Below are 26,130 nucleotides of genomic sequence, written 5' to 3'. Positions count from 1 at the left end.
TATCTTCCATCTGAGATATTCATAGATAGATAGTGATCCAAGAATTTGGTGAACAATATACTTATCTGGGTGAACTCACAATAATGGTTTCCACTTTTTTGCCACTTTTGACACTGAGATGAACATTTTTAAAACAATCTTCAACTTTCGAGAACTATAACTTTTAAACTATTAAAAATTTGAAGATGATGTAAATTAGTGATTTGTAGCATTTTGTTTCTAGATTCTATATACATTTTTTTCAAAAAAAAATTCAAAATTTTTAAATAAATTTCCATCTCCCTCGAAAAGTAGTTTTTTACAAGAAACTACATTTTTAAAGAGCGAAGTGCCTCCCGAAATGCATAACTTTTTTTCTATAAATGATAAAAACCCAATTCTTTCGAATTTTGGTTTGTAACATCAATCCAGGGCTTGCATTTGGTTTGCTAGTGATATGTTCAATATTTTTTATTTTATAAAGTTTTGAAGTCCGACCAGTCATAATTTAGACATAGGTTTAAGTTTGAACACATTACTTGTTCTATATATATCAAAATTCAATTTTTTTTGTTAGAAAGAAGACATCAATACCTAAGGCTTAGATATTTTTAATAATTTTTTTGAATTAGTTTATTATTTTTTTCAATGCGTTGAACAAAGAAGTTCATGTTCGGTGAAAAACCAATTTTCCATAAAATTAAAAAACCAAGAACATAATAAATTCAAAATATAACAAAATTACACTCATTGGAAAGCTTGCTCCAAGTACTACCATCTAATATTTTTGGGTTATCAAGATTATTTCATTCGTGCTTTGAACTAGAGCTCCGAATTTATAAATTCTTCAGAACTCTGAAATTTTTTGGGAGAAACCTCTAACAGCATAGTTTGAATGAACAATGCTTTGACCGAATTGGGTTCGCTTGAACCATAAAGGGTTCAAGAGAACCCCCATTCACTCGAACCCAGGGGCTTAATTTTGTCCTATACAAGTATTTTGGTGGGTTCGCTCAAACCAACCAATCCACCCATGGTTCGAGCGAACCCACGACCGCAAGCTGGTTTGCTCGAACTTGGAGGGGTAGTTTGATCAAACAGGTCTATTTCGCTCGAACCCCTCAAAAAATAGACTCCCCACTTTCACCAAATTCCTTCATTAGTGAAAGTGGGAACCAACTTTGTGAGTTCACCCATCTAAATCATGAATTTATTCAATAGTTCACCTCTTAGGCTTGTAAGGTTTAGGTAGAGTGATCAAAATCTTTCTTGCAACAACACATTCTTCTATCTTTTGACCAACACCTCTAATACTATTCAAAAGCTCATTTACCCTGTGTATTACCTTTTGACACCCTCATCATCAACCATTTTTAGACACTCATATTTCTATTTTAGATTCATTAACCTAGCCTACTTTGACTTAGGATCTGCTTCATATGTAGAACTTAACTTATCCAGAACCTCTTTGGATTCTTCTATCCTTGTAAAATTCTAGATAATGTTTTATCACTTAAATACTTGATAATTGTACCCTTATCCTTTATATTATTCTTACGATGATTTTATTAGGAGTCTGAGGTACACTCTTCAAAGGATTATATCCTTATTTGACAATTTCCTAGATTCCACTTAGCAAATTTTTCAAATAATATTCCATCCTCTGCTTCCAATAAGAAAAATTTGTGCCATCAAACTTTGGCACCTTCAAATGGATTTTTGATGCCATTTTGGACTTACCTCAAGTGTTTAAGCTTTTCTAAGAGGAACCTTGCTCTGATACAAATTTTTAAACCCATGATAGGACTAAGAGGGGGGGTGAATAAGTCAAGATCTTTTAAAGTACTAATCTATCAAAATTAAAACAAGTTTTAACTATTCTACAACATTAATGAAGACATCAACCATCAAAACATGAACACTCAATTTACGTAAAAAACCAAATAGGGAAAAACCATGGTGAGAATCACGTTCACAATATAAATAAAATTGACTACAATATTTTAGTCTCACTACCAAGGAGAAACATGCACCTAATGGACTTCCAAGGCAAAGAAACACAACCTTAGGACAAAATATAATGATTTGCACAACTAAAACTCACTACTTCAGGGGAAGATACATAGATCTATCAAGAGAATCACTGTCTTCCAACAACAAAAAGAACAAGAGAGATAAATTTAAAAGAATCTCTTGATCATGAAATTATCCTTGAAAAACCGTGTCAAGTGAAGAATATCATGGAAAACATATCCACTATCTTAAAACAATGTCTCATCGAATATATCATCAGGAAGGCTCTTCACAAGATGACCTTCACACATCTATAGTACTAAATCTACTTGCTCAACTTCCACATTTAGTTCACACCAATTTACACACATTCAATATCTCGACTCATACATCTGCACTTCTTAAATACAAGTTAGATCATTAAAAACCTAACTGAGAGTTGACTATAAGTATAGTATACAATATTACATAAAATAGACAAGCTGGACCAAAAACACTCAATACAATCCACTTCAAGAGATAGATGGGACCCAAATTCATCACAACACATCCTTCTAAGTCAAATCCAACAAATCACACGCACTAACATATTCTGCAAAGTCAACACTAAATGTAGTGTTTTGTAAAACTTAGCAACTTGTCAGACCAAACACCTTCTCTTGTAAATTACTTAACATGCATCTCAACACACCATAGTCAGATCTATAAAAATATCCAATTCAACCTCCAATGTACATCTAGACAAAAAAGTATGATCCAAAAAAGAGCCCAACAAGGCATGCTAAAAATATAACACAACTAAACATACCAAACACAAACCAACATAAATCACTCATGGAACATAAATAACACCAAATAGTTGAACTAGACTACTCTACGAATGAAATAAAAATGTCCCCAAAATTGCAACACTTGAATTCAAATATCTGAAAGCCACCAAATATATTCCCGACCAGTTTGACAGACACTCTTACAATTAGAATGTATTAACAACTAATCTCATTATCTAAGTAATTAGAGGAATTTTGAACTTGATAGTACACTACTCATAGTTCACTAACTTTACATGCAAATCTGCACACCATAATCTTCACAATCTAGAACAAAACATTCTTCCACTAAGTCATATAATATTCTTTCCTGAATATTGAAATTTTTTCTACACTGATCTTGTTGAAAATCCTCATGTAAGGACAACTGTTGGTAGTGGGCCACTGTCCCTCACAGGGATTCGCGACATGGTTTAACAATCTCTTGTGGATTCTATAAGTCTAGTGGTTGTATTGAGCATTGACAAGTTGATCTTTTGGTGTAACAACAACCCTATCTTGTAACAAGTGGTATCAGAGCTTGGTCACAGGTTCGAATCACGTAGGCCATGACAAGTGATGCTAGGAGGGGGATTGTTGGCAGTAGGCCAGCATCCCTTGTGGGGATTCATGACATGGTTTAAAAGCCTCATGTGGATTCTTTAGGTCTAGTGGTTGTATCGAGCATTGACAGGTCAATCTTTTGGTGCAACGACAACCCTAGCTTGTAATGACAAAACCTTCACCAAGCAATATAACAATATTTGAACACTCAACACCAGACTAAATATACCATGAAACATCTACTACAACTTTATATAGCTTACTGTAATATCAATGTAAGGAACCACACCAACCTCAAGCTTCAAGAATTTAGCAATATTATTAAAAAAAAAAACGTACACATTGTAAAACTTTAAGAAACCTGTAAAATATGACAAGTATCCATCCCATACAATGTAATGTGTTAAACAATAACATATGGTTTCTATTGGGTTCAATCAACCAAACCTTCTTCATAATCAGGTTGCTCTCACCAATCCATCATTATGTATGCTCCTTTCTTCTATAACCTGCATTTGTAAAATTGACTACTTGTTTAGATGTTCAACACAAGGTCAACAATTATTAGATATGAGTTCCTCATAACAATCATAGATCAATACTTTAATTGAATCATTTATACAATAGATATCTAAAAAAATTACAAAGATAAATGTGATATGTATATTAGTGGAAAGGCACGACGAACTCAAAGAACAAGACCTAAGGGCTAGACCTAATGTCTCAGGGGCTCATCACAGATGGCCTTGCCTACATGAAAGCGTAGAGACATCATAGTTCATAAAACAATCTAAGATTGCCTAACATGAAATTGCAAAAAGTGGGTATGCAACCCTTTCTAGGGTCTAGTACCCTAGACAATTACCTCGTTAGTTGCCACCCACTTAGGTGAATCAGAGACAAAACCTAATCATTCCCATTGTTTTAATATTAAATTTATTAGCTACTAAATGCAATTAAATAAACAATCCCACTAGTAAATTAAGGTGAATGGCTCTTACAAGTCAATATCATAACATTTATATCTCCAATAAAATTGTATGGTGGAAGTATAGAATAAGTGTTAATACAAATTCCGGTTTGCAATTAAGAGAGGGATAGAGATGTTCTACAATCAACATTAAAATGTTCATAAGGACGCTAATCCAATATATGTTTGCCATTCCATTGAATCTTGGTGCAAGATAAAAGAAACCCCATTAGAACATCAAGAAATCTAATCAACATTGATGGATACTAGAAGGAACTACTATGCAGTACTTAATGAACTATATGAACAAATATATTCTATATATAGATAAGCAAACATTAGATGCAACATGTGTCTCCTACTATAATTAGGTATAGCTCGAAATGCAGATCCAAACTTTGATATTCTATCTTTAAATTTTAAAAAGACAAACTTAATATTGGTTACTATCCATGAGTAGTTAACAACAAATATTTATCATCTTTCTCATAAGGTTATGTTTCTAACAATAAAATTCTCATGTTCATATTATTATAATCTAGGAGTTTTCTAATATCACCAAAGCAAGGATATCCATGTTGAACCTTAACAAAATTCTCTCAAGTTCATTTCGGTTGGAAATATTGTAATATCACCAAGGTCAAACATGATATTGATTGATGGGTTGCTTGACATAGCAAGGATTAGTAAGGTATTGGTCATAATGCTAATGATCCAATTCACTCATTATAATGACATATATAAAATGAGTCAATTTGTATCCAATTGGAAACTAAGAAATAACATATGATTTTTAAACAATAATTATACAAAATTATCTTATAGCTGTAAGATCAAGACTTGCTACAACATGGATAAACTATTTTGGTATCATAGTCATCTAAGATAGGAAATTACCTTAAATTATCCCTTTTTAGTTTTCCTTTCCCTTCCTCATATGAGTCTGATAAAAAATGCATCAACTTGTACCATAATACAATAACTTTACAAGAACAAAGTGACATTGCCTCTCAAAACATTAGGGGTTCACAATTCTAATATCCGATTTATGTCACTACAAAGTTAACCACTTGCAAGGGTTTATATATATAGCTACTCCTAAATAATCTATTTTGAATTAAGCAATTGTGCTCATACTTAAGATTTATATAGCTAAACATAAATCTTGGCAACTAACTTGTGTGTGTGTGCGCGTGCGCATGTGATGAAAGTCAAAAAGCAAAGGTAGGAACATTGCATTTTAGACAACTCTGCTTTCTCTTCTTGCAACATTAGAATATTCCAGATGAGATTACCAAAGTAGAACCTACCCATAGTCATTTTGGGTGCCAAAATTATACTCAGTAAAACAATTAATGCTCCACAAACAGGAGGACAACCAGAAAGAAATTACCTACTATATTCTAAATCCAAGTGTCATAATTAATCGATTACGTTGCTAAAGAAGGTTGCTATGACAGAAAGAATGAAGGTAAGCTCTCCTAGTTGTAAACAGACGCACATAAATATTGAAAAGAACCTTCCAAAAATCATAATATAATTTACCATAACACATGGATATATATATATTTATTTTCACTAAATCTAGATTACCAGACAGTAAGCATGCCAAGTGGGGTGGTTAAATCCAACACAGGCAGTAAGCATGCCAAATGGTTATTGAACATATACCAGATGAAACCCTCAACCAAGATATGAATATAATTCGATTCAACAATCGGTTACCAGGGACATCCAATCAGTCCGAAAAAGAACAATGGCTATAGAATTGACAGGACATTGCAAAGGGAGGTAACTGACAAAGCCTGATAAGAATGAATACGCAAAACAAGGAAAGTAAAGGAATCTGATGATAGCTATGGAGGTTAACCGAAGAATATATATAATAGATAAAACGTATTTTTTAGTTTGTAATTATAAGATGTAATGTAGCATATATGTTAGAAGTTGGAACTATTTTTCCTTGGAGAATTTCAAATGTAATTTTAAATTATGTAGTTTAAAATTTTAAATATCTGTATAAAGGGTATGGCTCTCTTGTATTATTCGTACTTGGTGTTAGGCAAATACTATTACAATGAGTTTTTCTTTTTTACAGTTAACTAGTTATTAAAAAATTTAATTTCAACCAATTACAAATAAGGTTTTATTTTTATTTTTAAAAATATTTTTATTTTCTAAAGTTACTTGTGCAATTTTTAAGTTTACATATTATAAAAATTATTTGTTTGTATCATGATTGGCCACTACAACTTTTGTTGTTATAAGCAGATTTTTCAGAAATCTAAAACAAATAATGTTTGTGACAACGATTTAGGCAGGAATATAGGGGCCCCATATTTTTTATGGTTGCTCTGAAAGAATTCCCCATTATATTGTAAATGATTATTGCTAACAATGCCATATTCATTTCTTGCTATTCTTTAGCCCTCTAATATACAACTCAAATTATTTAAGATTTCAATTACACTCAATTAAAAAATTAACAAAGGCAAGTACTTGCCACTATGTGGCACTTGTTTTTATTGATAAAAAAATTTGTTAAAATAAAATTTAAATTATGTAAGTAAAATAAAATACCTTTGAAATCAATATATAAGGAAACTAATATTTCTCCACAATGGCATAAAAAGTGTTTAGAGGTAGCATTTAGTTAAGTGAATGAAAATGGATAGACTTTAATAAAGAACTTCTTAAATAAATAAATAGCTGAAGGATAACTCTTAAATTAAAAAACTTGAATGAAATAAAAGAATTCTTAGTAAAATTAAATAATTTTAAAAATAATATTTCTAGGAGGTATTTTTTATAAATATATTTAAAATAATGATATTTAATATTTAAAATATTTTTTTATAATTTTTTTAATTTAACACGTCTACATTTAATATATATATATAGTTCTTGAATAAATTAATAATCTATAATTAAAAATCAAAACACTATCATATAATTTTGAAAAATAATTTTTTAAATTATAATAAACTATTTGAAATACATATTTATAAATATAAAAACTATCAGATTTGAGATGCATGCTTCTACATACATCAAAATAAAGAAATATCGACTTCTAAATATAGAAGTCTAATAAGCTATTTCATATATATATATATAAAATTTGAGAGACATGACATGCATTAAAAACCATAATATATAAAGATGATATACTGCTTCTAAATATGGAACATAGCGTATTTAGAAAACATGAGAAAAAAAGCGCTTATAAATATAAATATAAATATAAAGATCATATATTAAAAGAAAAGTATAGAGAGAGAGATTCAGACGCTTATTGCTATACATCAATGTGCAAATTTTGAGTCACATACAAGTTTATTTCTGTTAATCGCAATGCAGGGATCTCTGTTTCGTCGTCTTCCAGATGAAATTGGGTGGGAATGTCTGGTAAGGGTGGAGTTTAATTCTCATCATAATCTTAGATGTGTCTGCAAAAGTTGGAACGCCGCACTGAAAAGCCCCCAGTTTTATCAAGAAAGAAAAAAATTGCAGATTTCAGAGAAACGGATTTATGTGTTCCAGAAAATAGACAGCAATTGGAAGAGAGTAGTTGTGTACGACCTGGAGAAGAACTCCTACAAAAGTCTACCTCCCATTCCCGCTCAAATTTACGGCAACTGTCACTGCCATGTCGTGAAACAAAAACTGGTTTTCATTGGGAATATCTTTCGCGCCTGTGGAGGAAAGTGTTTATTGTTGTATGATTTTGCTTGTTCCAAATGGCGGGAGGGTGCCGCAATGCCGGAATGGAAGGATGAATTTGCCTCCGCAGTGGACGAGGAGAGGGGACTTATTTATGTGGGTGGAGGGTTTCGCTGCAAATATCCCGACACTAGCGCTTCAGTTTACAATGTGGAGGAGGACAGGTGGGATCTCCTCCCCGATATGAACACCTGTATGGACGACTTTACAGGTGCTTTTGCTGACGGCAAGTTTGATGTAATGGGCGGCGGCCATTACTGCCGCACAATTGAGGTTTTTGATTCCTACACAAGAAGCTGGAAAACTATGGAGAACAGATTTAGAAGTGTGAGTATGTGCTTCGTAAGTGCGTTTGAGCGCTTGTACTGCTTTTCTGGTATGGGATTTTGATCGAATATGACTATAGACAAGATAAACTGAACATTGTAGAGACTTTTCCGACGGAGAATTGGCACGTATCTATTAATTTCACTGTAGTGGTTGGCCATAACATCTTTATTTGCATTGAAGGTCAAACGTTTTGGTTGCTCACACCTCCAAGTGAGAGAGGAGGAGGAGGAGCATTCAAGTGGACTGGCATTGAGAGACCATTGGGCTCCCAGGGTTGCGCTATAAATGCTGCTACCTTGGATCTTTGACTATTTTCCAGCCTGGATTCCGTTGAATTGATGCTTACGCTGGGCTTATTACTATTATTACTTGAAGTGGTTTCTAATCTATGATTGAAAACTTCAAAATAAAACTCTCCACTTAAAGAAGAATCCTAGGATTTCGGAGCAGCTTCAGCACATCAAGCAGCAGGTTTTGCAAGTTCAGTATGAGCATAATTCTATTCTTCCTCTTGGTGTATTTTCTTCATGTAATTACCTGCTCCTTTGTAAGTAGTTTGTAAATTTTAGGTGCTATTTTAGCAGCACTGTTTTCATGTATTTAGACTTGTGATTGAGTTGTAAGTAATTTGTTATTTCTATTTTGGCAACCTGCTGATTGCCTTCTATATGTAATTTTTGCTTGATTTTAATATATATAAAACAAAGAACTAGGGTTTAATGTAGAATAATGTTAAAAAAGACAACACTTTTCGATCATTTTTGGGTCTTCGCCTTAGTGTTTGAGCCCCTCGGTCTAATTGGAGACCTAATTATGCTCACACATACCAGAAACTCTATCTAGTTCAAAGGTGCACCACATTGCCACCATGATCTTGCCCCAAAATAGGGCAAGACTAGGGTGTGGCGCCATGGTCCTCCTTAAAGGGGGCCTAAATTGGACCCCTTGCCCCATTTCAAATTTGAGAGGGAAACAAACCTCTATGTCATCTCAAATCAGGAAATTAATCAATTACTCCTACTAGCAAGTATATAAGATGAATTTCCCCTATCATTTGATATACTTTACATTACTTTCATGAAGAAGCATCCAAGAGATCAAGCATTCAAGAGCAATTGAGCATTTGTAGTCTTCCTTCAAAACTTCACAAGGAGGTATAAGCATTTTATTTTCAGTCAAGTTAACATCCCCTCAAAGAGGAGGATTTCCACTTTCAGCCCTTTCAATTACATTATTTCAACCACTTGGTTAATTCCAAAACCGTCGAGGTTTGACCTAAAGACAAACCCTATTCCCAACACATTTCCCTTTCCTTTGGTGTGTAGGAAGCAGGTGTGCAACTGTTCTTCTAGAGTTAAGCTTTATTTGTAGAGACAAAAAAACCCTTTTCGACACGTGGAAAGTTTGGAGGACCAAGAGGGTGGGCATCTTGGTCTGGACACATAGTCCTTGTAACTTTTTCAGATTTTGTAGAGCAGCTACGAATCATCTCAAACTTCTCAGATTCAGGTGCATGATGATACCAAATCTGTAGCTCACTATTTTCACATATCTGTCTTCATTTCCAACCCTTAGTCTTAATTCAATTTGTCAACTTACAAAAGAGGGTCAAAGCACATTCTAATTAAATCAATCTACTTAATATTCCTGGTCCTAATTTGAGTAGTGACTGAATCTAGTGGATTTATTGCCTCTTTTGAATTAAAAGCATCTCCTTCAACTGAAAATAACCGATTTGGTGATTTCTCCTTCATTGTTGCAAATTACCAAGTCACCTAATTGTCCCTTTTACAGTGACTAATATTGAGAACAAATTATGATTATCCCTGCATACAAATAACATTGTATGAATTGTCTTTCTTCACTCCTCCTAGCATTGATTCTTTACATTAACCAATTATGGATCATTTCCTTAATAGAATGAAGGGTTAATTAGAATTAACAAAATCTGGAATTAGAAGAGGCGATTAGACATTAAAGAGGTGTGATTGTAGCCAATAGACATGTTGTCATCCAAGAGTCACAACCATAAGCAAGGGTCACTATATAAAAAAGGATATAAAAGGACATGCAAAACAAACTAGGGAATCATCATTGAAGGAGTAGATAAAATTGAAGTTCGCTCATAGCAAGGTCATCTATTACAACATATTGATTTATTTGCAATCATTATCTGTAACAACAAAATTGGTATGAAGCATCTTACCTGATGGACTAAGTGCTTATTTACAATTATGTCATATTTGAATTCTATAGGAATAATAGGCAACTATATGGTCTATAACATAAGCTATTTCACTTATTCTTATATACATACATATTATAGAAATAATGTCAATAAGATTTATATTTGTTCTCTAGGAGTTTGTGTCTATAAAAGAAACCACAAAGGTAACGTTTTGGGTTAGCCACTTAGCTACATTTAACATTTGTGGAGGTTTAAAGCATGGCATGGGATGTGTGGTCACATGCTTGTTGACATGGAGTGCTTGTTGATGGTTGGGTTGGAAAGCTTTCATAAATGTGTTGTGATATTGCATTGCTAAATAATATGTGGATGGTGATTGATTGGATTTGTTAGGGAAAGGTGGTATTAATATCTCACAAGGTAGGTTATCCCCAAGAGGTGCTATGGGGGTTTTATTGAAACCCTTAGGGAGCCTAATAGGCTGTATGGGAAGGTGTTCCTAAAACCCTTGGGCCTACTTGTGGAGAATAGTTTTCTAATGTCCTAATATAGTGATTCCCCATCCTCCAGGAGGGTTGATGGTTAGGAAAGAAGTAAGGTTTGGGTGAAAATATAGTAATTATCAATTGTATTATGAGTACTAATTGTTCTTTAGTTTTTATTATTTTATTTAAGGCATAATAAGTTTGATGATGCATGTTTGATTGCGGAAAACATGCATGCTCCTAGTAGTGGACATTACATTAATTAAGCCCTCATAAAATTTGTTGAGGATTGGACTCTTTTGATCTTCAATATCTAATACCATCTAAATTTTTTTAATTAGTGCCAAAGGGTCATCATTGTAATGCTGATATATAATTTCATTTGTCTATTAGGATTATGGACCTCCCCAATTAATTATGTCTTCACACCATTGCAGAACCATTTGACCCAATGGTTTTTATGACCAATTTAGCCTCCCAAAATAAGGCTTTGGAGGCTAACTTGCTCTGAAACAATGAATTCTTGAAATCCTATTTGAAGTGGGTGGGAATTTTGCAAAACAAGTACCTTTCTAGAATCAAGTAACTATCTCCAATTGTCCTAAAAGTTTGAGTGTTTTGATTTTCATTTTTTCATGCAAGAATATCATTTTAAAACATTATTAAGTTTGGGAGATTAGGAGTGGTAGGATTGAAAATTTTGAGAGGATACATGGAACGTTTTCCCTTCCATAAAAGAAAATTAGATTTTAGCTACATAATAAAAAGTTCTCTCACATTTTCTTTGGGAGAAGAAAGTTGCAAATTGCATAACTTATATGTTTAGACAATGTTTGGAACTGTTGGAACTCAAATGTAGACACCTAGAATTGTCTCACACCTCATACACCAATTTTATTAATTTTTTCCTCTTTCTTAATTAAATTATTGTAATTCTTTAATAAATTTAATATTGTTCTTCCAAACTAATCTTGCAAATTCATAATTCAAATTTCTCTTTAATATCTTAATAATTCAATCAATTAATAATTTTCCTCCTAATATTGATATTAATTAAGTTTGATTGTTTACTTTAATTAATGTTGGGAAAATAGATGGTGTACACCGTGTATGATAATGTTTATAATTGTAATATTTATTTATTTTATGTTACACATGGATGTGTAACATGTAGAGATTCTTTATGAATATTCTCGAGACCACTTGATGGGTTGTACTATTGTAACATTGGGATATTATATTATGTTTATTGAATATTGGGGAATGTAATTTAATAAAGTTCCCAGTATTAGATGTGGGGTTAGTGGGGTAGTTATCCCATGATATTTCGACATGGTTTTGAAATAATACCACTTGGTGGTTCTATGGGAGTTTGTGTCTATAAAAGCAACCATAGGGGTAGCTTTTCGGGTTAGCCATTTAGCTAGGTTTAATATTTGTGGAGGTTTAAAGCATGGCATGGGATGTGTGGTTACATTCTTGTTGACATGGAGTTCTTATTGATGGTTGGGTTGGAAAGCTTTCATGAATGTGTTGTAATATTGCATTTCTAAATAATACATGGATGATGATTGGTTGGATTTGTTGGGGAAAGGTGGTATTAATATCTCACAAGATAGGTTATCCCCAAGAGGTGCTATGGGGATGTTTTTGAAACCCTTCGGGAAACCAATATGTTTTATGGGAATGTGTTCCTAAAACCCTTGGGCCTACATGTGGAGAATAGTTTTCTAACATCGTAATATAGCGATTTCCCATCCTCCATGAGGGTTGATGGTTAGGAAAGAAGTAAGGTTTGGGTTTAAATATATAGTAATTATCAATTGTATTATGAGTACTAATTATTATTTTATTTAAGGCACAATAAGTTTGATGATGTATGTTTATTTATGGAAAACATGCATGCTCCTAGTAGGGGACATTACATTAATTAAGCCCTCATAACATTTGTTGAGGATTGGACTCTTTTGATCTTCAATATCTAATATCATCTAACTTTGTTTAATTAGTGCGAAAGGGTCATCATTGTAAGGCTGAAATATAATTTAATTTGTCTATAACGAGTATGGACCTTCCAAATTAATGATGTCTTCCCACTATTGCAGAATGATTTGACCATATGATTTTTACAACCAATTTAGCCTCCCAAAATAAGGCTTTGGAGGCTAAATTGCTCTGAAACAACATATTCTTGAAACGCTATTTGAAGTGGGTGAGAATTTTCTAAAATAACTACATGGACTCATGGTGCATTTCTATAATTGAGTAACTATCTCCAATTCTCCTAAAAGCTTGAGTTTTTGGATTTTCATTTTTTCATGAAAGAATATCACTTTAAAACATTATTATTTGGGAGATTAGGAGTGGTAGGAGAGAAAATTTTGATAGGATTCATGGAACGTTTTCCCTTCCATAAAAAAAAATTAAGATTTTAGCTACATAATAAAAAGTTCTCTCACATTTGCTTGGGGAGAAGAAAGTTGCAAATTGCGTAACTTCTATTTTTAGACAATGTTTGGAACTATTGGAACTCAAATGTAAACACCTAAAATTGTCTTGCGCCTCATACACCAATTTTATTAATTTTTTCCTCTTTCTTAATTCAATTATTTTAATTATTTAATTAATCTAATATTGTTTTTGATTAGGATAAACAGGTTTTGAGGGGACCAAAAACCCCGTACAATAGATTTTGAAGGGACCTGAAACCCATGGATTTTCACGGATCCAGAACCAACAATGGGACACTGTAGAGAGGAACAACAAAGCTAAACAACAACAAAGCTACATTCAACCAGACTGTAGAGGCACACCAATTGCCAGCCACACTCAAAAGAGAGACAAAACAAACCAAGTTAGCAACAATAGTAGATCTAAACCATCTTATAGATCTCAGAAACAAAACACGAGGATTTATCTGACATTAATCTAACATTGTTCTTACAAACTAATCTTGCAAATTTATAATTCAAATTTCTCTTTAATATCTTTATCATTTAATCAATTAATCATTTCCCTCCTAATATTAACTAAATAATAATATTATTAATTAATTTTGATTGTTTACTTTAATTAATGTTGGGAAAATAGGTGTTGTACACCATGCATGATAATATTTACAATAATATTTATTTATTATGTGAGTTTTCCATGGACATGTAATGTAATATTTATTTATTTGATAGTACACATGGAGGTGTAACGTGTAGAGATTGTTTAGGAATATTCTTGGGGCCACTTGATGGGTTGTACTATAACATTGAGATATTATATCATATCTATTGAATATTGGGGAATGTAATTTAATAAAGTACCCAATATTAGATGTGGGGTCAGCGGGGTGGTTAGCACATCGTATTTCTGCATGGTTTTGATATAATACCACTTGGTGGTTCTCTGGGAATTTGTGTCTATAAAAGAAACCACAAGGGTAGCTTTTTGAGTTAGCGAGTTAGGTAGGTTAATCATTTGTGGAGGTTTGAAGCATGGCATGTGATGTGTGGTTACATGGTTGTTCACATGGAGTGCTTGTTGGTCATTGGTTTTTGAAATCTTTCATGAATTTATTGTAATATTGCATTGCACAATAATATGTGGATGAGGATTGGTTGGATTTGTTAGGGAAAGGTGGTATTAATATCTCACAAGGTAGGTTATCCCCAAGAGGTGCTATTGCCCAGTTCTTGAAACCCTTAGGGAGCCTAATAGGTTGTATTCGCAAGAGTTCCTAAAACACTTGGGCCTACTTATGGAGAATAGTTTTCTAACGTCCAAACATAGTGATTCCCCATTGTCCACGAGGGTTGATGGTTAGGAAAGAAGTAAGGTTTGGGTTTAAATATAGTAATTATCAATTGTATTATGTGTAATAATTGTTCTTTAGTTTTTATTATTTTATTTAAGGCATAATAAGTTTGATGATGTATGTTAAATTTATGGAAAACATGCATGCTCCTAGTAGGGGACATTACATTAATTAATAACTCATAAATGTTTTTGAGGATTGGACTCTTTTGATCTTCAATATTTAATACCATCTAACTTTTTTTAATTTGTGCCAAAGGGTCATTATTGTAATGCTGAAATATAATTTCATTTGTCTATAAGGAGTATGGACCTTCCCAATTAATGATATGTTCCCACCATTGCAGAATGATCTGGCCTAATGATTTGTACGACCAATTTAGCCTCCCAAAGGCTTTGGTGGCTAAATTGGTCTAGAACAACATATTCTTGAAACCCTATTTGAAGTGGGTGAGAGTTTTGCAAAACAAGTACACGGACTCATGTTGCCTTTCTAAAATCAAGTGACTATCTCCAATTCTCTTAAAAGCTTGAGTGTTTGGATTTTCATTTTGTCATACAAGAATATGATTTTAAAATATTACTACTTGGGAGATTAGGAATGGTAGTAGTGAAATTTTTTGGGAGGATTCAGGGAACATTTTCCCTTCCATAAAATAAAATTAAGATTTAAGCTACATAATAAAAAAATTTCAAACATTTTCTTGGGGAGAAAAAAGTTGCAAATTGTGTAACTTCTATTTTTACACCATATTTGGAACTGTTGGATGTCAAATGTAGACACCTAAAATTGTCCCACGTCTTATATAGAAATTTTATTAATTGTTCCTCTTTCTTAATTAAATTATTTTAGTTATTTAATTAATCTAACATTGTTCTTCCAAACTAATTTCGCAAACTTATAATTCAAATTTCTCTCTAATGTTTTAGTCATTTTCCTCCTAATATTATTAATTAATTTTGATTGTTCACTTTAATTAATGTTGGGAAAATAGGTTCTGTACACTTTGCATGATAATGTTTATAATTGTAATATTTATTTATTGTGTCATTTTTCCATGGACATGTAATGAAATATTTTTTTATTTGATGTTACACATGGACGTGTAACATTTAGAGATTCTTTAGGAATATTCTTGGGGCCACTTGATGGGTTGTAATGTAACATTGAAATATTATATTATATTTATTGAATATTGGGGAATGTAGTCTTATAAAGTACCCATTATTAGATGTGGGGTCAGTGGGGTAGTTCTTTGGGAGCTTGTGTCTATAAAAGCAACCATATGTGTAGTTTTTTGGGTTAGGCAGTTAGGTATGTTTAACATTTATGGAGGTTCGAACCATGGCATGGGATGTGTGGTTACATGCTTAATCACATAGAAGGCCTATTGATGGTTGGGTTTTGAAATCTTTCATGAATGTGTTGTAATATTGCATTGCTGCATAATACGTGGATGAGAATTGGTTCGATTTGTTAGGGAAAGGTGGTATTAATATCTCACAGTGTAGGTTAGCCCCAAGAGGTGCTATGGGGGTGTTCTTTAAACCCTTAGGGATCCCAATAGGTTGTATGCCAAGTTGTTCCTAAAACCCTTGAGCCTACTTGTGGACAATAGTTTTCTAACGTCATAACATAGTGATTCCCCATCCTCCACAAGGGTTGATGGTTAGGAAAGAAGTAAGGTTTGGGTTTAAATATAGTAATTATCAATTCTATTATGAGGGTGAACTCACAATAATGGTTCCCACTTTTTTGCCACTTTTGACACTGAGATGTACATTTTTAAAATAATCTTCAACTTCCGAGAACAATAACTTTTAAACTATTAAAAATTTGAAGATGATGTAAATTAGTGATTTCTAGCATTTTGTTTGTAGATTCTATATACATTTTTTTCAAATTTTTTTGAAAGATTTTTTTTAAAATTTTCCATCTCCCTCGAAAAGTAGTTTTTTACAACAAACTACATTTTTTAAGAGTGATGTGCCTCCCGAAACGCATAACTTTTTTTCTATAAATGATAAAAACTCAATTCTTTCGAATTTTGGTTTGTAACATCAATATCCAGGGCTTGCATTTGGTTTTATAGTGATATGTTCAATATTTTTCATTTTATAAAGTTTTGAAGTCCGACTAGTCATAATTCAAACATAGGTTTACGTTTGAACACATAACTTGTTCTATATAAATCGAAATTCAATTTTTTTTTTTTTGTTAGAAAGAAGACATCAATACCAAGGGCATAGATATTTTTCAGAATTTTTTTGAATTAGTTTCTTATTTTTCCCAATGCGTTGAACAGAGAAGTTCATGTTCGGTGAAAAACCAATTTTTAATAAAATTAAAAAATCAAGAACATAATAAATTCAAAATATTACAAAATTATATTCGTTGGAAAGCTTGCTTCGAGTACTACCATCTAATGTTTTTGGGTTATCAAGATTATTTCATTCGTGCATTGAACCAGAGCTCCGAAGTCATTAATTCTTCAGAACTCTGAAATTTTTTGGGAGAAACTTCTAATTTTTGGGGTTCGAACGAACACGAGTTTGATCGGATTGGGTTCGCTCGAACCAAAAGGGGTTCGAGCGAACCCCCATTCGCTCGAACAAGTGAGCTTGATTTTGGCACGCTCGATGTTCGAGCGAACCCACTTGATGTTCGAGCGAACCCAACTGAATAGTTTGGTTCGCTCGGACTCCCAGGGGTAGTCCGAGCGAACATTTGTATTTCGCTCGAACACTGGCAAATCCGAAATTCCCACTTTCGCCAAATTCCTTCGTTGGCAAAAGTGGGAACCAGCTTTGTGAATTCACCCATGAGTACTAATTGTTCTTTAGTTTTTATTATTTTATTTAAGGAATAATAAATTTGGTGATGTATGTTTAATTATGGAAAACATGCATGGTCCTAGTAGGGGGAATTACATTAATTAAGCCCTCATAAAATTTTTTGAGGATTGGAGATTTTTTATCTTCAATATCTAATATCATGTAACTTTGTTTAATTAGTGCCAAAGAGTCATCATTGTAATGCTGAAATATAATTTCATTTATCTATAAGTAGTATGGACTTTCCCAATTAATGATGCCTTCCCATCATAGCAAAGCCATTTGACCCAATAATTTTTACGACCAATTTAGCCTCCCAAAATAAGGCTTTGGAGGATAAATTGGAATGAAATAACATATTATTGAAACCCTATTTCAAGTGGGTGATAATTTTGCAAAACAAGTACATGGGCTGATGGTGCCTTTCTAGAATCAAGTGACTATCTCTGAATCTTTTAAAATCTTGAGTGTTTGGATTTTCATTTTTCATGCAAGAATATCATTTTAAACCATTATTACTTGGGAGATTAGGAGTGGTAAGAGTGAAATTTTTTGAGAGGATTCATGGAATGTTATCCCTTCCATAAAATAAAATTAAGATTTTAGCTACATAATAAAAATTTCTGTCACATTTGCTTGGGGAGAATAAAGTTGCAAATTGTATAACTTCTATTTTTTAGACAATGTTTAGAAATATTGGAAGTCAAATGTAGGCACCTAAAATTGTCCCGCGCCTCATACACCAATTTTATTAATCATACCTCTTTCTTAATTAAATTATTTTAATTATTTAATTAATCTAACATTGTTTTTCCAAACTAATCTTGCAAATTTATAATTCAAATTTCTCTATAATGTCTTAATCATTTTCCTCATATTATTATTAATTAATTTTGATTGTTTACTTTAAAATTAATGTTGGGAAGATAGGTGTTGTACACCTTTCATGATAATGTTTATAATTATAATATTTATTTATTATGTGAGTTTTCCATGGACATGCAAGGCAATATTTATTTATTTGATGTTACACATGGATGTGTAACATGTACATATTCTTTAGGACAATTCTCGGGGCCACTTGATGGGTTGTACTGCAACATTAAGATATTATAATATATTGATTGAATATTAGGGAATTCAATTTAATAAAGTGCCCAATATTAGATGTGGGGTCAGTGGGGTAGTTAGCCTATGGTTTTGATATAATACCACTTGGTGGTTTTGTAGGAGCTTGTGTCTATAATAGAAATCACAAAGGGTAGTTTTTTTGGGTTAGCCAGTTAGCTAGGTTTAACATTTGTGGAGGTTCCAAGCATGGTATAGGACATGTGGTTGCATGCTTGTTTACATGGAGTGCTTGTTGATAGTTGGGTTTTGAAAGCTTTCATGAATGTATTTTAATATTGCATTGTTCAATGATACATGGATGATGGATACTTTAGGAGGTTGGGTTTTTCCCTCATGATGGTTTTCCCATTGTATATCTTGTGTCATCTTTGATGGGTATATTTTAAATTCTTTACATGTGGATTCTATGTTATTATTTTGTTAAAATATTATTGGATTGTGTGGAAATTGTCATAAAGTTGGTTGCAAGGTTTATTACAAGTGGAATCAAAGCTATGGTGTTATGGTGTTATAACCCTAGACGTTGAATCCATGAATAATGAAATACTGTTTTTGATTAAAGAAAAATAGGTTTTAAGGGACCCAAAACCCACTTACATATTAAAAAGAAAAGCATTAGAGAAGCAAGAGAGGACATAATGAAGAAAGAAAGGTTGCAAAAGATCAACACAAAGGACAACAGCCAGAGAAAAGAACAACAAAAGACCAGCGATAAAATGTCACACCTAAAACAAAACTAGAACATCTAGGTGAAAATATTTATGGTCTCCTCAACATCGCTGACAAGCATCATCATCTCATTTTCTGCCTCTTTAAGGTCTTTGCTTTCTTGCACCTATTGATTACCTTTAATCTTCAGCTCCAACTCTTTAGCATTTTGCCTAGTTCTGCGTCTAGAAGAATTCTAGACAGAGCTAGAACCCGACTCATCATCATTAATCATAGTGTCTTTGTTCTTCTTATCCTTCTCCAGGAAAGCAACCAACGCATTCATATTTTGGGAAGACACCTTCAACATAGTCAAGCTATGCTCCATGAATTTCATCAGAGCACTCTCATTTTTTGAATCTTGTTGTTTATCAGTTCCTAATCGGACTCACCCTTTTCTTTGAGAGTCCTCACCACATCCTCCAGGTGCTTGAAATCTTCCTTTATGATCTCACCTTCCAACCAGTCAAGAATTTATTTTTCATCCTCTGCTTCACTATTATCCTCATAATTTTCCTCTTTTTCTCTATCATTAATATCCTTAACCACATTATAAATTTTGAGCTCCAGCTCTCTCTATTTTTCCTGAATGTTGGTAATATTATCAACCACCCACTTCTGGAAATTAAACATTTCCATAGAGAAATTTCTAGTAGCATTTGGAATAGTATCTGCATCCTCCATGTCCTAGGCAGAATCCTGAGACCTAGGGTTGGCCTCCTCCATATTATTTTGAACCTCATCCCTGTTGTCTGTATCATAGGGACTCTCCTTCTCCTCTGACTCATCAAAATCCTCTTCACCCTGCTCATTATCCTTGTCTCCTTTCTCACCCTCCACCTCCTTCTCCTGCTCATGCTTCGCCTCCTTTTCCACCTCTTTTTCCTGCTCCTTCTAGAGATCAGTTGTCTCTTCAGCGTCTTCTTCAAATTTCTTACTAACCCTCGATTTCTTTATAGGGGGAGGATTGGTAGAATCCTCATCAGACTCAAAACTGTCATAATCTTTAGAGATATGGGCATTCTCCACGAAGGGATCATCCTTATTAGCCTTAACTTTATCCTTAAGATACTCATAAATTAACAGAATAAGACCTTGGTGGGCAATGGGGTAGGAATTAGGTTTCTTAGCATGGTCAACCATACTGTCATTAAGGGAGGAAGCCAAATAGAAGGATAGAGATATCTTAGGGCCATGGTGAAAGTGATTAAGGATAACAAAGTGATAATTATAGACTTTCAAAAACCTACCATCAACTGTAAGATACTCCATTAGCACTTTCAACATTTTCTGCCAAAAGGAGTTTACCTGGTTAGGGAGATAATAGGAAATATTATCCTTTTTGGCAAGGCAAGCCCTTTCTTCTTCATTCTAGGGAAAACAAATTATGGCTTCCATCGATAACTTACGATCTCTATAAAACTTGATGTCGTCTTTCTACAAATCAGCCGCCTTAACCATTGAATCTTCATCCACTCTCGAGGTCTAACCAAACAGAGTAACTCTATTATTTTTCCAACCCTTGGAAAAACCATGGGAAACAAGCTTCTTGCTCCCATGCAATTTCTCCATATAATCAGTGAAGCCATTTTTATGCAGCCTTCTCCAAATTTTCCTTTCACCTTCCAGCTATCACAGCTGGTGGGCTCATTACGGTTGAGATTTCCACCCATAATGTAGAATTTGTTCAAATTGAAACCCTCAAGGGAGCACAAACTGACTAGATGTTGAAGAACAGAGAAGCTGGAATCGAAAAACCAAGGTAATTTTCTTTTTTTTCAAGTAGCCCTTTAAAACATGCAAATTAACCCAATACTTAATATGATAAGGCCCTTCACACCTATACCCATTAGCATGATGCTTGAGACAAGTCATCATCTGACAAACCACCTCACTCCAAACTCTATCATTGAAGTCCGAACCAAAAAGGGTAATAATGAGATTGATATGCACCATTGATCGTGTCATAAAATAATTTCTCTCAGACATTGTTCTTACATGATGACTCTCTGATATAATTAGCATCTTTTTCTAGAATGACCCCCTCATTGGCTAACAAATTGGCTACCCTATTACTTTCCCTAAAGGTATGGGTAATAACCACACTATCACAAGAATCTAACATTTTTTTTGCCTTATCGATGATATTTGGGATATTCCAAGAAGGGGAAATGATACCTTTAATAGCCTGAATTATATTAAGGGAATCCCCCTCCAACCATTTTTTTCAAAAATTGAAATCCTGAGCAAGATGAAGACATTTTAACATTACTAGATCTTCTGCAACATGGTTGTTTTGAAACTGCCCCTGGGTTGGAAACTGAGGACATTTTCAAGGAAAGCAGTGGTATGGAGATGGATGACTCTAACGGTGAAGACAACTGGAAAGAAGAGGAGCTGGGCAATGAGGAAGAAAGTGGAGATTTCGAGCCTAGTCAAGATAGCCCTATTCTAAGTGATCACCCTGGTAAGGACAATAGCCATCTGATGGAAGAAACGGCTCCCACGGATAATGAGGAAACTGAAGTTAATTCTGAGAAGGAAATAAACAAAGGCTCTGAGAAGGATCTAATTGATGAAAGGGATAGCAAGGACAAGGAAAGTGTTGGTGAGGGGCTTATCTTGGATAATCTCAAGAAGCTCTCGAAAGCCAGAATGGATTTCGATAGATGGACCTAAGAAACCCTGAAAAACATGGAGAAGAAAGCGATAAATTTGGATAAAAAGAGGGAGGATGAAAACAAAGAGCATATTAATTGGAAGCAGGAAATGGAGAACAAGGTAAAATCGATGGAAGAGGGAAAAGAAGCAATGAAAAATCTGATGGGAGTTATCCCAAGTATCCTCTCTGTTGTCACCAAAAATTTGGAGGACATTGCCAAGGTCTTTGACCATACTCCTAAACCAGTTGTGGATCTTGACCTAGAGGTGGAGACCATCTAGACTGGAAGTGGTGATGCTACCCCGGTGGGCGGGACTACGAAGAGAACCAGGGCCAGTATCAAGAAATTTGTGACTGTTGTTGCCAAGGACCCACCCAACTTCAAAGACAACATCAAAGAGATGCAAGAAATTAGCAGCACCCTGGCTAAAGCCCTGGAAAAAATCTGATTCCTGGATGGCCTGCTGGCTTTTCGGGGCTTTTGTGGGTTTTCTTCGGTTTTCTGCTGGTTTTTTCTTTTTAGTTCTGTTCCTCTCTGTTTCTCGTGGCTTTGCTGTTTAAGTCTTGCTTGTAAAGGGTTTTGGGGCCCCTTCAAAACCTACTTTTTCATTAATCAAAAACATGGTTGTTTTGAATTCCAAAGGAAGATATAAATTACAAGAGAATATATGTGGGTTTATTGCAGGTTATGAGGTTGTATATTTGTGGACATTTTTGTAAATCTAGTTTTATTAAAAATTGTTTTAAATTGGGTTTCCATATATTTGTATTTTGCAGATTTTGGGAGTGAAGTTTCTGATTTGATCTCATAGGACAAAGTAGACCCCATGGTTGTGATCAGGGACATTGAGAGATGGATTTTAATATAGAATTTGACCTATTTTGGTGATAGAGGTTTGAGATGCAAAATTTTTAGACCATACAGTACAACCTTAGCATAGCAGAAATTTGTCAAAATAAAAATACTTAAAATATTTCTTGCAATTGAGAAAAACCATCAGTGTTTTATTTTAAAAGTGAAAATTAAAAATAAAAACCTCGTGCATATTGACAGCACCTACGTTGCAAGGTATGTCGGCCCATAGACCAGTAGAACCATGTAGCATAGGGGTTGTCGGCCCACTACAGGTGGCCGGGAGCCCCTGTTGGTGGCGTGGTTCCCACTGCAATCCCCTCCCCGATGTTGGGATTGTAAACCCCCATAAAACTTTTTTAAAAATGACAATTAAAAAAAAAAAATTTGTCCTATTTTAAATATCAAAAAAATAAAATTGTTTGTAATGTTGCCAATAAAAATATTATATGCCAATCATTTTTATATGTCGGTTGTGATACATGGGTACAACTAAGGGCTGACCTATTTTAATTTTGAAAAATTGAAATTTATTTTATAGCCCATTGGAGAAATAAGGTAGACTGGCAAAATTATTGGAGTCCATGTTCATTTGAGCTTTTATATAGCCTAATAAGCTTTTTTCTTTCACAAAGCATCAATCAGGTGTATATTGTTGGATTTACAACTTCTTATAGTCATTTAAAAGGTGGTTTAATGCATTCCATATTTATGTGATTGGTTTTTCCAAATTTTGTTGTTTGGAAAATGAAATTTTAGCTCGAAGTGATGATTATCTTTTTTTACTACAAAGGTCATAACTTGAGCATACACAGTCGATTTTCGGACTTCAAATAGTTGACCATAAGCTCTTGGAGACCACTACACTTTGGTTCAAATTTGGATCAGATTTAAGATAATTTATTTGTGAACATATTGATTTGAGCTATATATGGGTTCTTTGGCTATGGTGACATTATGAGTTTATGACATGTTTAGTCTTGGAGATTTTGAATTTATGCCATTGTATACTCAATATGTATCTCTTATCACTCTCATATTGACATGGTTATAAGTTTTGGTTTGAGTATGTATGTTTCATTGTTGGGTCTACAAGTTGTGCAGTGTTGTAGGTGGTCTATACTTACAAGATCGCATTTATGGCATGGATATAAGTTGTCTATGCCCATAGACTTTTCATTGTTGATGCATATTCAAATTGGTGGATTGGTTTAGTCACTTGGTTCGCTAATTTATTCTCATGTTGAGGAGGAGAGATGTTGTTGCCATGTACAATCATGGTGGAGGACCTATGGTGTTGACTATGTGATGCTTGTAGGTTGGACACATTGAGAGTTAGATGCGTGTTCATGGAGGTGATCATAATTTCATAGAGGTTCCTTGTGTTTAGGGACTTTTACATGACATGATTTGTTGTGTAAGTCTTTTGAATAGTGATGAATTGATTATTGATTGGTTATGGTAGTGTATCTTATTGTTTAAGGATCATGGTTATTTGGCTTTCAAGAGCTCATGATGTCAACTTTGAGTTCTTCGTTGGTTAGATGGCTTTGTTTGATTCTCATGTTAGAGGGTCATGGTTTTATCATGATGTCATGGATAGCTTGGTTACACTTTCAATGGGAGATTTTGAATATGATGATGTAGGATTGGCTCTTGATTGTTTGTTGGCAGTTTTATATCTTCTTGGATTGGAGCTTATGGTTTACTTGATGTTATTGACATTTCAGTTGTATGTGTGTAGACCTAGATGATCTTCACTTACGAGATGTTTATCATGACGCTAGGGAGATCTTGGTATCACGATTTAGTGGGAGTTTGTGACAGTGATTTGTATTCACCATTTAATGGTGGATGATATTCTTAGCAGATATTAGGGGAGTCCTTAGATCCTATTTCTATAGAAGATTATCTCACATTTGTAGGTACACTGATAGGATATGGTTTTCTTCATAATATTTGAGGATGTGGAAATCTTGGAGGATAGATAGAGTTCTTTGGTTGAAGTGTGGTTTATGCTTTCATTTTATATGTTATCCTTGTTGGATAGGATAGTTGATATTATTTCATAGTATACTCTTGATACACATTTATATTTTTGGCATCTTTTATGGTTATTTTATATTTTTATGTGGAGCATGTTATCTCCTTAGAGGAGATGATTAGATCATGTTACCATGTTACCATGTTTATGTTCCTTATTTGGCGATTGGAGCTTTAACATTTATCTTGGTAGTTCTTTTGTATTCGGTACATGATTACTTCATGGTGGTACTAATAGGTTGCATTTGAAGGTTGGCATGGATTGATTGGTTACAGGTACTCATGAATACATTGAGACATAGGTGATGTTGGTATTCTTTTGTGATTAGAGATATGTGTTGAGATATTTGATGTCTTCCATAGTAAGACCAAGGAGCATTCACCTAGTATAGAATTGAAAGGATATTGTTCTTAGATGAGTCATGATGACTTGGATGTCTTGGATGAGTATTATCATACCCCACTCTTGGTGTACTTGACAATTTACTACTTGAGAGGTATTGACCATTGTTCCTTTCAGATTCATTATGTTTATAGTTATCTTTCATAGATATGGATCATGAGCTATGCATCGATGGTTAGTTCTAGAGGATTTAGTTTGACAAATGTCTGACATCAAGGTTATATCCTTGTGCATATGAGCTATTATTATGATGGAATTCATTATTATTGAGTTTGGGAGATGGTTTATTGGGCTTATTCCCTTGGGATTAAGAATGGTATTTGTTTTGATATTATTTGTTATGAGAGGCTTACATCCATGTTGATTACATGTAATATATGTTTGTTTGGTCCAAGGGATTCAATGGGTTTGAGTGTTGTTATGGATTTTCATTTGGGGTTTTATTGAGGAGATCATACTTGACATAGTTGGCATTAAGAGGTGTACATGTAGAAGGACATGCTACTGGTTTTGATTTGTTGTGTTTTTGTCTTTAGTCTTGGTTATCTTCCTAGATGTTCAGTTTCACCATACATTAGTTTGAGGTTATGTGGAGCTATGTGAGCTCGCTCTTTGGTGTTGATGTGTTGT

The 26,130-nt window shown here is 33.7% G+C and overlaps 1 protein-coding gene across 1 annotated transcript; it reads left to right on the top strand.

Annotated features, from left to right (window-relative positions):
• Positions 1-7,689: 7,689 nt before the first annotated feature.
• LOC131054585 (F-box/kelch-repeat protein At1g80440-like) lies at positions 7,690-8,448 on the top strand. Its single transcript, XM_057989126.2, has one exon. It carries the CDS (start codon positions 7,690-7,692, stop codon positions 8,446-8,448), a length of 759 nt encoding a protein of 252 aa, XP_057845109.2.
• Positions 8,449-26,130: the final 17,682 nt, after the last annotated feature.

This window comes from Cryptomeria japonica, chromosome 3, assembly GCF_030272615.1.
Source record: "Cryptomeria japonica chromosome 3, Sugi_1.0, whole genome shotgun sequence".
Lineage (NCBI taxonomy): Eukaryota > Viridiplantae > Streptophyta > Pinopsida > Cupressales > Cupressaceae > Cryptomeria > Cryptomeria japonica.
This window is presented reverse-complemented; position numbering and strand designations above follow the sequence as displayed.